Genomic DNA, 16,620 nt, shown 5'->3' with positions numbered 1-16,620 from the left:
CTGTATTTGAAAACAAGAAATGGTACTGAGAATCCAAGGAAAAAGTACCAGTTTAAATAACACACTAAGCTCAGGCTCTCACAAGCACAATACTTTATGATTACTAGAACTGATGGAGCATAAGAAATGCATCTCATAGAATTGTGGGACAAAGTTTAATAATGAGAAAAACAATCGTCTAACAGTAGTAAATCCATATGCTGAGCTCTATGATGAACAGGATATGAAAGATATGAAGACATATTAACTGACATATATTTTTGGCAAGATTTCAAGCCTCGAATCACTGAAATGCCCATTATCTCATCCACATCTACATGAAAACTCTGCAAACAGTGAATCGTATTGGTGAAGAGTCCCTTATACCACTACTAACCATTTGCTTTCCTTGTCCACTCACAAATTAAGCGAGGGAAAAACGTCTGTCTATACGCCTCCACATAAGCCCTAATTCCTCTGTCTTATTTTTGTGGTCCAATGCAAAACTTATGCTGACAGCAGTAGAATCGTTCTGCAGTCAGCTCCAAATGCTTAATCTCTAAATTTTTTCAATAGTGTTCCACAGAAAGGACATTGACTTCCCTCCAGGGATACCCATTTGAATTCATGAAGCATCTCTGTAAATGTGCATGCTGACTGAACCAAGCAACAACAAATCTAGCAGCCTGCCTCTGAAATGCTTCGATGTCTTCCTTTAATGAGACTTGGTGGGAATTCCAAACACTTGAGCAGTACTACTCCTGCTGCAGGTTTCTGATGGTAGTCTATTCCAGTGTACTAATAGCTCTACACTTACCATTACTAACCTACTAATACTACAGCCAGGGCTGCATTTACGTGCAAGGCTATCTAGACCACAGCTTAGGGGGCCACACCACAAACATTTAAAAAAAAACTATTTTAGTAGGGCTTGCATGAGCTGTTCAGTGGAATGGATAGAATCTTTAAAAGAACTTTAGGACTTGAATGAACAGTTGAGTGGATGGGTAGATCCCAATGAAGGTTATACAATGAACAGCAATAAAATTAGAACAAGGGTAATGTAAAGTAACTGGACTGAATCAGGCTATGCTGCTGGACGTGGATTAAGAAATGACACACTAAAAGTAGTCAATGAGGTTTGATACACAGGGAGCAAAATGAGTGATGATAGCTGAAATAGAGAAAATATAAAATGTAGATTGAAAACAGCAAGAAATGTTCTTTTGAGAAAATGTAATTTGTTAACACCGAGTATAATTTTAATTGTTAGGAAATTGTTTCTGGAGATCTTTATGTGGCAAGTTGCATGGTTTGGAATGGAAGAGAAATATGTATGATAAACAGTTCACATGAGAAGAGAAAAGAAGTATCTGAAACATGGCATTGCAGAACAATGCTAAAGATTAGATGGGTAGATGGGATAACTAATGAAGAGGTACTGAACTGAATTGCAGAGAATCTACGTTTATGGAACATCTTGACTACCTGGAAGAATTGGTTGACAGAACATATCCTGAGGGACCAAGGAATCATCAGTTTGGTAACAGAAGTAAGTGGGGACAGTAAAAATTGTTGTGGAGGAACAAGACTTGAATACATTCAGGAAGTTCAAACGGATGTAGGTCGGAGTCGTTACACACAGATGGTATGTCGTTCATTTCTTTAACATTTTGATATAATCCAATACTTTATTTTGAACAATAGAAAGTCCAGGATGTAATAATGACAGTACTATGGAAATGATAGATTGTTACTCACCATATAGAAGAGATGTTGAGTCACAGACTGTCCCCATCATGTGCTACACACTCCCACAAGCAAGAATCCCCCCCCCACACACACACACCTACCCTGCTACCCCACCCCCTCCCTGCCCCAGCCTCCTCCTTATCCTCAACCACCCAGACTGCTTCTCCCATCAGGCACAGTTACTCACAGTCCAGCATCATCAGCCAGAGACAGTACTCATGCGTGTGTGAGTTGTGCTCGCGTGAATGTATGTGTCTTGTTTACTTTAGAAGAAGGCCTATAGCCAAAAGCTCATATGTTTAGCAGTCTTTTTGTTGTGCATGTCTATGACTCAACATCTCCTCTACATGGTAAGTAGCAATCCATCATTTTCATTAAATTGTCAATATTTTATTGTAAATAAATTATACACAACTGCAACCAGTCACTTTTTTCATTAATAATGCTTTATTACATTAACCGGTTTTCGAACCCTTTCGGGTTCATCTTCAGATGATTTCGCGAGAATCCGGGAAGTTACATCATTACTGGTAGTAGCATAATGCTGGGTGCTGGTTCTATGGCAGAAAGATGGGTCACACTTTAATGTATCACCATGACTATAGATTAACTGTCGATATGGATGTGAATTTAGTTTTTACTTACTGCGACAGTATAGGCGGCTTTTTTCGTATCTGTCTGCCTCCATTTTGATGTCCAGAACACTTTCACACGAACTATATTAGTTCACATTTTAACAGAGACACTTTACCAGCATCCAGCATGCGCTTTACAACTGTTGCTTGTAACAAAGATCTTGACAGAGAGCTATGGCATAAGCCTACTTTGTACAGAGATGTAATTTGTTGTTCTTTACATGTGTTAAAGTCGATATAAGGGCAAGTTTTTTCATCAGAATGGTGATAACATGAGAGCACTAGAGAAAATAATAATAAATTACTACAAGAATAAATTTCAGGTGATCTGTTATGTTATTTCTATTTGTATGTTACAGGTTGTTTTTTTTTTTTTTTTTTTTGCAATTATCATGTTTGGCTCTAACATGAATCCCAAGGAATCAATAATACAGAGTTATTGTATCTGCAGTGAGGCGCAGCTGTCTGTATGATTAGGACCTGTATATTTAAATTAATAACAAATCTCCAGATGAACTGTTGGCTTATTTCTCTTGTTACGTTAACGTGATCTGGAGTATTATCAAGAGCAGATTCTGTTTATTTTAGCTAAAGGTATATGTATAAGAGTTAAAGTGATTGTAATGGATTAAAGCTGTTTGAATGGCTGCACATTTAATATTTTAAAAAATCATGAACAAAAATTCTTTAACTGTTGACTTATTTTTATTCTAACATTAGAGTGATCTGGGATATTGGTAAAGGCAGCTTATGTTTGTTCCAGCTAGAATTAATATGTATAAAGTACTGATTTATGTTAGCAATGGAGGGCTTTAACATTTAGAGATATGGTACATGTCTTATTCTGTGGTAGTATATTACATAGACACCAGTGTGGTTAGGATGTAAGGAGAGGGAGGGTGGGTCATTTGGAGGGGGAGGGGGGGGGGGGGTTGGGGAGCTGGTGTAGGTTTTATTGGGTGGTTACTTGTTTTGAACTACTAGATCTTCAAAGTTCTGAAGGAAAAATTTGTTTCTCAGTTCAGTTTGATCATTGAGTACGTACAATAACTCTGTATTATTGATTCCTTGGGATTCATGTTAGTGCCAAACATGATAATTACAAAAAAAAAAAAAAAACAGCCTGTAACATACAAATAGAAATAACATAACAGATCACCTGAAATTTATTCTTGTAGTAATTTATTATTATTTTCTCTAGTGCTCTCATGTTATCACCATTCTGATGAAAAAACTTGCCCTTATATCGACTTTAACACATGTAAAGAACAACAAATTACATCTCTGTACAAAGTAGGCTTATGCCATATCTCTCTGTCAAGATCTTTGTTATAAGCAACAGTTGTAAAGCGCATGCTGGATGCTGGTAAAGTGTCACTGTTAAAGTGTGAACTAATATAGTTCATGTGAAAGTGCTCTGGACATCAAAATGGAGGCAGATAGATACGAAAAAAGCCGCCTATACTGTTGCAGTAAGTAAAAACTAAATTCACATCCATATCGACAGATAATCTATAGTCATGGCGATACATTAAAGTGTGACCCATTTTTTTGCCATAGAACCAGCACCCAGCATTATGCTACTACCAGTAATGATGTAACTTCCCGGATTCTCCCGAAATCATCTGAAGATGAACCCGAAAGGGTTCGAAAACCGGTTAATGTAATAAAGCATTATTAATGAAAAAAGTGACTGGTTGCAGTTGTGTATAATCTATTTACATTAATATACAGTCACGGTTCTAAAACATCCGTAATGGATAAGCATAATCAATACTTTATTTTAGTGCCATAACACAAATTTTGATTATCTGACATTTTCACACATTTGAGATAGTGTTTTGCTATTTGTGTGATTTTGTTTCTCCAATAACAATATAAAAACAAATTTTGAGTTGTCTCTGTAACTTTCACATGCATACTAAAACTTACATAGAAGAAATGTGTCATCAATGTTTATTGCCTTCCAGATGACATGTAATGTTCTATAGTTTAGAAATCACACTACCTAATTTCTCAATTATAAAATTTCAAGTGCAACTACATCTCCAAACATCACCAATAAAGCTCTAATGGTTGAATTCTGGTATGCCACAAATAACAGTAGAAAAATTACGTGATACATCTCATCTGAATTACCTTGTGTAAGCTAGGCAATAGGGGAATCATATGTTCTCCTGCAAGTGCCATGTACATTCCATGTTGTGGATAGAGTAGAATGTCTACCATTTTTTAAACAATGGAACATTTGAAGTGATATAACAACAATATGAAGCAGGACAGATTTCTACTCTGCCACAGAGAGAAGGCACACTGAAAGTAGACTGTGACAAACAGAAACAGATTTCTGCAGTGAAGTTGTAGAAAGAATTCAGTCACACAAGAATTTTGCACATTAAAATCTACAGTACAGTAGTCAGACAGGCAAAAATTGTAGACTGATGAGTTGATAACACACTCAAATAATGTAAGAACACCACAGAGAATTATAAAGAAAAAACTTGTAGCTCAGTATCAAAAAGAATGAATGTATTATGGATGCTAGAGGGCTCAAAAGTCACACATCCAAAATCAGTTGAGAAAGAATTCAATGGAAACTTCACTTTCCTAGCTGAAGATCTCAGTAATTTGCACAGGACTAGTCTCAAGTTTCTCCAACAAGTCGGCTATCTCGGATGCCTCTAAGTATGTTTATAAAACAAACTATTATGAAATTACAAGTAAAATTGAATCATTATGCAACAAAATGTCAAGTGGCTTTGATGAAGTACCTGAATTCACAGTAAAAGTTTGTGCTCACTACACAGTAAATTAATTCTAAAAAATTCTACTAAAACTTTTTTATAACAGGCTAGAAAGTTTCAGAAATAAATATTCACATTTTACCATCCAACAACATGGCTTTAGGAAGTCTAATTCTACATAAACAGCAATTTTTGAATTTGCAGACGGCACTTTAAAATCCCTCAATCAACAAAAATCAGCTGCAAGTATTTTCATAGACCTTTCAAAAATATTTGATATCCTGGACCATAAAATTCCACTCAAAAAATTAGGAAGACGAGGTCTAGCACATAGCTGGTTGTGTTCTTACCAAAAAAAAAAAAAAAAACTGCAGGCAGAACGTATCACTTCAGTGTGAGTTCAATACTATGAATGAACCAAGAAACAACTCTTTCTTTTCCAGCAAATTACCAATAAAATATGGTGTATCTCAGGGCTCAATCCTAGGAACGCTACTCTTCTTGAATATATGAGTCCTCAAATAGACAGTCCTATTTGCTGATTACAACAATATTATTCTCACTGGATCCTGTCCAAAAACCTTGCAGTCAACAGCAGAAAGTTCTACGAAAACACTTTCAGAGTGATTCATCAAAAGCAAACTCAAGTGTAAATAACGAAAAAATTGTATGCGTCAACCTCTGTTAACCTCTACCATCTAGCCAAATGTCCATTCGAGCAAGATTAAAAAATGATCTAGCAAATGTGACAAAATTTTTGGGTCTGTGGGTTCAGTAAGACTTAAAATGGGATACACATGTAAATAACTTGTAAAAGATACTCTCATCTGTGTGCTACCACCTAATAATATTGAAGTCCACAACATGCAAAACAACAGTACTTTGTGTTCTGAATGTTCCATGTTTATTCATTTATGAAACTATCTTGTTCATTAGGAACTATCTTTTGAAAACAGGCAAACTACTGCAGAACAAGAATGTACACAATTGCTGCAGCAGAGGGAAAATCAAATTCCAAAACAATGTCTTATCAGAGGATCATAATTAACTGTCAGTCTACACAATAAGATACCAGGGGAAATAAAAATTTCTTTGTAACAAATATTTAAAATGTATTTAAAAGCATTTCCAATACAACACTGTTCCTATTCCACAAATTAACTTCCAAATATGTAAAATAAATATTACTTTCCACAAACTTGTTACGCTGTTTTAACAGGCAGAGAGGTGCTACTCCAACATGGCGTGTCCCCAGGTGGTGGATGTAGGGAGGAGGGGGGTCCTCATTGGCTTGCCAGTGGACTTGAGTGTGAAATCAAACAGCTCTCGCAGACAAACACAAACCCTCTGGATTAACATTCCACTTGTATCTCGAGCAATCTTCAGAAAGCTCCACCACTCCAACCTTACAAATTTTATGGATTATGAGTGGAAAAGAAAACAAATTACCCCAGGAAGTACCTCAGGTCTCAAGCAGGCATTTCGGATTCCAGGGAGCCTGCACTTTCTGCTCTTGTTTTATCGAAAGAACCTGAAAAACTTAAATTCAAGAAGAAATATAATATAGGAACATTGAATATTAACTCACTGATTAAAACAGGAAAACATCAAGAACTGCTGACTCAAGCACTTTAACACCATAATATCCAAATTCTGGCACTGTAAGAAACTCGCTATACTGATAAAAATTCTTTTGAAATGGGCAATTACAGAATTTATAAAGGAAAATCAGCAGAGTATATCTTTGGAAAATGCCCCCTATTAGGTACAGCCTTTATTGTTAGAAGAAATATAAAGGAGTCCGTAACAAACTTCAGCTCTATGTCCAACAGGCTCTCAACATTGAAGATCAAATGTAGAAACAAAATGTATACGCAAGTGGATGCTCATGCTCCAATCAAATATTGACAACAACAAAAATCAGAACAAAGTACAGACTTTCTGGGAAGAACTAGAAGATATGATTCAGAAGATTCCAAAGGAAAATGTCATCATCCTGCTCAGGGATTTTAATGCACAGCTCGGCAAGGAGAAGAAATACAAAAACATCATTGGAGAATACCCAGCACGTAAGAGGGCAAGCAACAATGGAATAAGACTTGTGGAACTCTGCCAAATCTTCAACCTCAAAATTATGACTACAAACTTCAAGAAACATCCCAAGAAGATAAAGACTTGCAAAGCACCAAATCAACTCCTTGAGGAGTTCCAAATTGACCACATCGCCATTTCTAGAAGAGAATTTATGACAATTCAAAATATTAAGGTACAGAAAGGAGCCAAAATAGATACGGATCACTTCTTGTTAAGTCTAACATTAAATTCATCCCAAATTCAGGAAGAAATAGTAATAAACCTATGATAAAGGATTTTGAAAAAGTAATATCCAGGCAGATACTCAAAATTATTTCAAATCAAAATTGCAAGGTGAGACATGGGACGAAATGTAGTCTCAAATAATGAAAGCTGCAGAAGACTCTCTTCCCACCAAAACTAAACAGAAGAATATCTGGTGGAATGAAAAGAGAAATGAAGCTTTGGAAAACATACAAAAGCTTTGGCAAAAATGTAAATGGAATCTGACAGAAAACAACATGGGAAGGTTCTGAGAAGGTAGGAGAATAGCCTCCTACACAATCAGAAACGAAAAGAGACTGTATGAAAGAATATCCCTTCAACAAATACGGGTGTACTTCACTCAAAACAAATCCAGATGCAACATTTTAGCACACTATTTCAAAGACCTTCTCAACTGTAAAGCGCCTCCAGAGAAACCGGAATTCAAAACTCCCGAAGAAATCCCTGCACAACCACATCCACCAACTCTAAATGAAGTCCCGCATGCTATAAAATCCCTCAAGAACAAAAAATCTTCTGGCGAAGATGGAATCATAGCTGAACCTTTGAAACTCGGTGAGGATAAAGTAGCACTACACCTCGGTACAATTATTAAGGAAATTTGAAGAACCATGAAGATCCCAGAAGATTGGAGGACGGCACTTATACATCCACTTCACAAACAGGGTGACAGATCAGGTGTGAACAATTACAGGGGGATTTCCCTTCTATCTGTTCCATACAAGATCCTTTCCAAGATATAAATAGGAGTGAACCAGTTCTCGATCCACAGATAGGAGAATACCAAGATGGATTTAGAAAAGAGAGGAGCTGTTCAGAGCACATTATTAACCTTAAAAACATAATTAGAGCACGTGCTGATCAACCACATGTTATGACGTTTACTGGTTTGAGAAAAGCATATGACTCCATAGACAGATAAAGCCTCATTAGAACTCTGGAGGAATTTGGAATTGACAGAAAAACTAGAGAGATAGTAAAGCAAAACTGACAGATACCGAGTCCAAAGTAATATTTCGAGCCAAGATTTTTGAACCTTTTAAAATCCAAACGGGTTTGAGACAAGGGGATGGACTCTCCCCAATTCTATTCAACATCACTTTGGAAAAGATTATGAGGGAGACACTGGAGGAATACACACAACAAAAAGTAAAGAGAATTTCTTTTGGAGTATCAGTTAAAGGCCTTACGATACATGCACTAGCTTTTGCAGATGATATTGCTCTCCTATCCACAAATATTGCAGATGCAATTAAACACACAGAAATCTTACCAAAGCATGCAGCTAAATTTGGTTTACAGATATCACACAAATAAACTACATTCATATCTAACAAATATAAGGAAATCAAAGAATTGCACACAATTATTGGATGTATCGAAAGGGTCAAACACTTTCAATATTTGCAAGAAACAATAACGGATAGTGGCATAGAAAAAAAAGCTATCAAACTTCAAGAAGCTAAACTTAGGAGAGCACACATTTTAACACAGAAGCTTAACAACAAAAAATGCCTATCTTGAAATGCAAAGTTATAACACTACAACACAGTGACGAGAACAGAAGTTCAATATGCAGCAGAAACACTCTCCCTCAAGAACAAAGGACTAATATATGAGCTCAAGAAGAAGGAAAGGGTAATTTTGAGGAAGATTCTTAGTGGACACAAAAGGAATTGATGAAAAATGGGTACAAATGAGCAATGAGAAGATCTACCAATTTATGAAACCAGTCACAACGGAAATAAGAAAGAGAAGGCTCGTGTTCTTTGGTCATCTGGTGAGAATGGACGTTGGCGGATTAACGAAGAAAATCTTCAATATAATTCAGCAGAGGAAACACTCAACTCTTGGTTGCAAGGAATAAAGAAAGACCTCAATGAAATTGGACTTGCAGAAATGGACGCGATGAATAGGGACAAGTACAGAAGGCAATAAATTAAATCGAGGTTTTTCAGGAGGCTCCAAAACTGAAGACCAACAGGAAACTAACAGCTGAACATCTGGAAAAAATGGCAGCAGGCAGAAGAGAAAGAAAAGAGTGAACATGAAATAGAATTTGTAATGTGGTTCTTAGTTGGCCAATTTGTGTAAATAAATAATAATGAATATTACTTTCAAAGTGAATTGTAAGAATGGGTACCTAATTTTATTCTGACTCTTATTTTGCTCATAGTATACATTATTATATCTTTATTTTGCCCTGTCCTTTAACAATTACTTAAAAGCTTATGTTACAAGATTATATGTCAGTCACTCAGTCAATCAATCAATCTCTCTCTCTCTCTCTCTCTCTCTCTCTCACACACACACACACACACACACACACACACACACACACACACACACAGAGAGAGAGAGAGAGAGAGAGAGAGAGAGAGAGAGAGAGAGAGAGAGAGAGTCCTCACTTTCGTCTCTGCTTAACAAGATCACAGTGCCAAACCGATTTTCCATTTATGATACCTTCCTACCACTGCATCCTAAATCCTTTTGAACTGAATCACAACTAATCATAAGACATCAGCACAGGGATGTATTTACAATCTTTCACGATAAAACTAAATGAAGGAAGTAACTGCTGCAGATGTTGCAAAGGCATATGCACAAGTTAAAAATATTTGAAAAGAACATTTGTGCTGTGGTGTTGAATCTAGCAGGAACCTGCAACAGTTATAAACAGGTTTGATGTGAAGGTATGGCTACTTTAGTGTAGTATCCGCATCCTCGAACTGTGAACGGTGCAAATAAATCATTGTCGCTTACTACTGGGTGATGGTCAAAGTGCAACCATTAAAAAATTAATTAATTCAGTCTGTATTTGCAAAAGGAACTGATTTCTTACTTTTTTTGTAAAAGTACATATTTTCTCACTTTCATTCATTTTCTGAGGAAACCTGAAGATGATGTACCAAAATTCAATCATATGTTATAGTGTCTTGGCAGCAGCCCTGTGCACTGTGGCATTCTCACATGGACTAGTGTCATCAACAAAGTCAGCGTTATTCCAAACAATGTATGTTGAATTAAATACAGTCAGTGCAGCAATTTGAGTGATGGAAGTTAGTTGGTCACTGCATTGAGATTTACTACGAAATTTCAAGAATGTCCAGGACACCTAACATTGTCTCAAGAAACTGACATAAAATAAGTTATATGGCATCAGAATCTGGTACAGTTAACAAAATCACAAATTAAAGACTTAAGAATTACCACTGAACTAACAATGGTGTATAGTACTCAAGGGAAGCTTATGAGTTACAAAAATGTGACTTGTATGTTTACATTTCTCCAGTGGCAATATTGTTTTTGAAGGGATTATACCTGCAGTCCTCACACCCCATCCCCACCCTCAGGGTTGCACACATTAAGCTATGTCAAACAATTAATAACAGTTAAAAAGAGGATAAAATTGCTAGTAATAATGGCTGCAAATATGTCAGTACTTGAGATGCCTGTTGTTCTAGTAATATACTGTAACTACACTATTTAACATACTCCTCATATGAAGAGTTTCTTGGAGATTGTGACCAAAACATTAAAAACCAAGCAAATATTTTTCTTGAAATTACCTGGTAGGCACGACTACGTTCCAGAGGTACGTGTGTGGGAACAAGGCCACTAAAGACGAGATAAGTGCCTGCCAAGACTTTTCGGCGTACATAAGGAATCACGTTTTTCAAGTCTGGCATTTCACCTGGTGATTCATCATACAGTTCATAAAAGGAGCGATGTATGGTCTTGAGTATCTCTTCAAGATATATCAAATAATCATCATCATCCTCCACTTCTGTTAGTTCATCATCTCCATTGGCACCTGCCGTACTATCAGGTTTCTCCTCTTCTTTGTCTGAAACACCTGATTTTTCAGCAGCTTCCTCTTCTTTCTTTAATGGCTCTGCATTTGGCTGTTTATTTTCTCCCTCTGCAGCAGACCTGATATTTTTTTCTTCTTTCTTCAACTGTTTATCCACCCTTGACAAGTTCTTATTTTTCTTTTGATCATTTTCTTTCTTCTGGTCTGGCTTTTTCTCTGCTTTCTCCTGCAAATCTGATTTAGAACTCAATCTGTTAGCCAATTCACATTCAGTTTCATTCCCTAAGCTGGACTTTCCTGTAGTAATTTCACTTGCAGCTGCTTCTGTACATTCCATTTGAGAATTATTTACTGCAGGACTACTTTTTTTATTAATGTGATTCTGTATACTTTCCTTCCCAGGCAGGGTATTTTGAAAACCATCTTTCTCTTCCTTGCTATCAGCTACTACACACGGTTTGTTCAAATTATTTTCTTCACCTTCTACAAGCTTATTTGACTCTGAGGCAGAACCATTTCCTTTGCTGTCACTCTCCATTTCAGTTGCAGGTTTAGCACCTGCACAGAGAAAAAAAAAATAAAAAAAAAATCAGCTGACTGGAAATACAAATGCACAAAACAGTCTGTCATATGCTAAGAAACTATTGTTACCTACCTGATTTTTTAAAATCGTGGCCACTTTTATCATCATTTTCACATTTTGCTAGACCTGGAGGGGCATTTATATCCCCCGTGTGTTGGAAAAAGTGGTATGGTTTGACATGGATTAAATTAGGAGCAAAATTCCAAACATCTTCTCGGTCATCAATGATACACACCAAATTGTCCCCACAGGGAAAAAGTGCCCTAAAACATTGCGTCTTGCATCAATAAACTAGAAGGAGAGCTCAAAACACCAGTAACAGATTATAGCTAATTTGGTTCAGACTAATGAGCGAACACTGGACACAGACAAAAAGAACAGTGTCCATTATTATAATAACCTAATCAGAACATAATGTGACCCTCCGTCACCCAGTAATTACAGCAGTGAAGATATTTGCAGCAATATTCAGAGCTCAACAAAATTTTTGCAGATACAGACAATGATTTTGTTTTCTATGTTTTGATGGAGTTTTGCCATTAATGTAATTTTAATTCTGAAAATACGAAATATATAGAGCATGTACAGCAAAGAGAGATTTTCATTATTAACTCTATGCTGAAATATATTTATACCTTACATTTTTTCACATATCTTCTCTTTATGTTTTTAACAACCTGCAAAATGTTTAGGGTGGCATGCCACTGTACAAATTTCTTCTCAGTACTCCCTCTTTTTTTTAATTTTTTAAAACTTTTTTGAGGGGTTTACAACTGTACATTAATTTTTGGAATGACATATAATCACAAGTAGGTATGACAGATTAAAAGGTCAAAAGGGAAATTGAGAACCTGTATTTCTCAAAGGAAGTCACTGAGAATGAAAGAGATGTGTGCAGCTGCATGATGAGGGTGCCAGCCTTTCTTGTTATTGTGTCAACAAATTTGTCCATAACATTTTCCTAAATACTGCTCAAAAAGAATCACTAAATAACTTCCACTGTATGTTTTTTTTATGATATTAAAACTTGAAATAAAAATAAATTGTCAGCATATTAGCACTGACTTTGTTTTGTTGCAAACTGGACATGTTGCTTTCATTCAAACAGGGAGTGACACACGTCACTGCAAAGACCACAAGATATTAGCAATTATAAGTGCACGAGAAGTTTGGAACATCTTTACTGTAGCTAGCAGCTTAGTGCACCGCTGATCATGACAGTTCCTTTGATTGCTATCTAAGCGAGGGAACAAACATCTTTCAATTCCAAAGTACAACATTCACTCTGCAGTAGGGGCCACATAATTATGAAATTTCCTACCACATTGAAATTGTAAGACAGAGTGAGACCCGGACCCTTTCTTCAAAGTTAAGTCCAGCATTGCATGCAGAACAACTTATTTGACATTTGGAGAACAGGAGAGGGAGAGGGAGGGAGAGAGAGAGAGAGAGAGAGAGAGAGAGAGAGAGAGAGAGAGAGATGGACAGCTCAGTATTAATCTGTGAGAAAACTTCAAAACAGCGAACATTCCACAGCAGAGTGAAATATTCATTCTGGAAACTCCCTCTATGCTGTGGCGACACCATTTCTATACAGTATCCTTTCTTCTGGGAGTGCTGGCCCAAAAATGAATGTAGGAGAGCTTCTGTGAAGCAGGAGACATCTACTTACAGTACCGAAGCTGTGAGGGTAGGTTTTGAATTGTGCCTGAGTAGATCACAGTCACTAATCATCGAAGGTAAGGCACCCAATTTGAGTCCCAGTCCAGCACACAATTTTAATCTCTCAGAATGTTTTATCACTCAGTTTGTCTTCTGTTCATTTCATTTGTTAGAATGAACTGGCAGGACCCACATGACAGTCAATGCTGCAAACATCATAATTATAGCTATCTTCCAAGCACTTTAACTTTAAAGAGTTCTTACTTGGTTTAAAGCCTATTCACTAAAAGCCTCCTTTAATTGAAATTTTTTTCTCCATTTGCAAAAAAAAAAAAAAACTTAACCAAGTCCTTTACTCGTCCAAGCTGTAACAGCCACTTTAGTTCACTACCACATTCTGCAGTTATCACAATATATATCACCCCAAAATTTCTATATATTATTTCAACCACTCGCTATAACACTGAAATCAAACTAGTTCCTTTTGTTCCACTTGGATCATGCGCCCTGCTGTCTGCTATACAAAATGTGTACTTGGCTTTATATGTTTTTTCCAGTAAGAATAACTCCTGGCAGACTCTCTTTTACACTTGTATAATGGGTGGCTACCTTACCGAGTACCTGCTTTTTTTGCTTTGTCAGTTTTCTCCTTTGTCCAGTTTGCTTCTTTCGTCTCCACTGGGTGTTATTCTCACCCTCTCTCTCTCTCTCTCTTCTGCTCTCATTCTCATGGTACAAGAAGAATCAAATATATATCTTAAGCTGGAACTGCACTAATTAATGTTACTCAAATATGAGTTACTTCCTTTGAAGTTACTGGATAAATATTTGATACAGCTGCTGTTCTAAATGAGTTACTACCCAGACTACTTCCCTACAGACCCAGCCAATGAACTACCAACACTCCTAGACTCTCGACAATTGTGCCAACAGTCTGAACATACCGTATTTACCCAAGTGTAATACGACCCTGGTTGCAAGACAACCCCATTTTTCTCAACAGGCTTCTTGAGATAAATTTATTTTTAACAAGTTCTGACCAATCAAAATTAGGAACTGTTTTACTGACAAAGTATCTTCCTAAAAAGTTAACATTATACCTATTCTAAATTTATCAAACAATGGAAAATCCAGGATGGAATGTAACAATATTACGACAAGTAAAGTTGCTACTCACCATATAGCAGAGGCAACTGAGACTGCAGTCGTGTGTGTGAGTTGCGGTTGCATTTGTGTGTGTGTGTGTGTGTGTGTGTGTGTGTGTTGTTGTTGTTGTTGTTGACAAAGGCTATAGGCCGAAAGCTTTAAGTGTGAAAGTCTTTCTGTTGTGCGTATCAGCGACTTAGCATCTCTACTATATGTTGGGTAGCAACTTTCCTTCTCATAATATTATTGTAAATTTATGATGTTTATTGATTGCTACATTTTGGTAATAAAAGGAGAAACAAAATAAATGAAAAGAAATGGTTTTCATCAATCTGCAGACCGTTTTCTTTTCAACATTTTTCACTCACTAACCCTGTCATCTGAGGAACCACTACTTTTTAATCATCATCATTCTATTAGCATACCTGTAATACTTATATCTTCATGGTCATAAATATCTGGCTGTATCTTCCGAATATGTTGCAAGTTTTGAAGTTGTGGTTACTGTGGAACCAGAGAACATAGCTGTTTTTATCTGGATACATTTCAGATTTTGCTTCTTGCTGACATGAGGGTGGTGCAATGACTCTTACTTCCAAACTTATCATCTACCCGTTGCTCTCTCACTGCCTATGTAGAACTAGCTGCTGACACCCATCATACGTCACAGTGAGTGTCAACAATATCGCAGCACTTGAGTAAGCTACTGGCCCCTATCTAGACTTTTACTGTCTCCTGCAGGAATGAATACTACTGCTGAGTATCTGTCAACTTTCAAGGCAATTCAATACTGAGTACAAATGGATTCAGACGACCTTCAGTTTAAATGTGGTAGGTGTTCTTAAACCACCAAAGTATGCGGTATATGTTCCCAAGGTTGGCAACATACCTAATTTGCTGCCTGCTCACTATTACCCTACCCTCACCCTCCAACCCATCCGCAGTGCTGTGCTTGAGTGAGTACAAAACATGAACTGCAATATCTTTTAGCATGCAAATCATATGTAACAATATAAACTAACATAAAACTAAACTAAACTAAACTAATACATAAATAAAAGATCACAATTACATTTCAGTCCAATGTTTGAACTTTCGCTCATCCCATGATCTACTAACTTCTGTTGATACTACCTGTATGAGGGAGCTTGCACAGTAATTCATTCTCGTGACAAAGTCAGTTTAATACATTTTATTTCATTTTTAAGACATTTCACTCTGGATTAATTTTTTTTCTTGTTTCATCTTAATGTCACCATCTAATGCCAATTAAAAGCTGTTAATGTTTTTACCCAGTATTTTAATACGTGAATAGCTACCAAATTTCTCATTTGCAACTCACTTAGTAAATCAATGCGGTCTCTCATAATCAAATAAAGTAATGGTCAGGGTTCAGAATCAAGTAATGTTTTTTCAAAGACAACATTTCCATTTTTGGATGTCACCTTTACTTAAAATGCAGCATTAATGTTTGCACATGGTATCCATACATATACGAGAACTTTTATTGCAAACCTGTTCAAACACAAAAAGTGTTTGTAAGATAATAGAATTTAATGCCACTTCCTCTGTTGTTTCACAAAATTGTTAAATTTTAAGCAGAGTAATAGAATGTTGTTGTGGCTGTTCATCGTTTCTCAGATACCCCTTGCATATGATACCTTGCATTAGTGCTGCGTGAGTCAAATGTCGCACGACTGTTCGAGCAATGTTGATACTGTACTGCATTAAGCAGTTCTGTCCTCACGAATTCTTCAAAAGAAATCTGCCTGTGACCTCAATAGCCAAAACTACATCTGTAAATATATGATGACTCATACATACTCTATTAAACAACATAAAATTGTTAACCTTGGCAGCAATAATTTAATCTGAGAATATAAGACAATACTGTATTTTTTAATGATATATTTGGGAAAAAACCTCATCTTATAATTGTGTAAATAC

General features: G+C 36.5%; 1 protein-coding gene across 1 annotated transcript in view; it reads right to left on the bottom strand.

Moving 5' to 3' along the window:
• The window catches only part of LOC124797964 (RNA polymerase II subunit A C-terminal domain phosphatase), a 70,441-nt gene that overhangs the window by 19,144 nt on the left and 34,677 nt on the right, over positions 1–16,620 (bottom strand). The window contains exons 5-6 of the mRNA XM_047261127.1: positions 11,938–12,128; positions 11,038–11,840 (exon numbers count right to left, since the gene is read on the bottom strand). Of these exons, the coding sequence (XP_047117083.1) occupies positions 11,038–11,840; positions 11,938–12,128 (994 nt within the window). The remainder of the gene's footprint in view (positions 1–11,037; positions 11,841–11,937; positions 12,129–16,620) is intronic.

Source organism: Schistocerca piceifrons, chromosome 5, assembly GCF_021461385.2.
Source record: "Schistocerca piceifrons isolate TAMUIC-IGC-003096 chromosome 5, iqSchPice1.1, whole genome shotgun sequence".
Taxonomy (NCBI): domain Eukaryota; kingdom Metazoa; phylum Arthropoda; class Insecta; order Orthoptera; family Acrididae; genus Schistocerca; species Schistocerca piceifrons.
The sequence above is the reverse complement of the archived record's forward strand: the minus strand, read 5'-3'. Positions and strand labels throughout refer to the sequence as shown.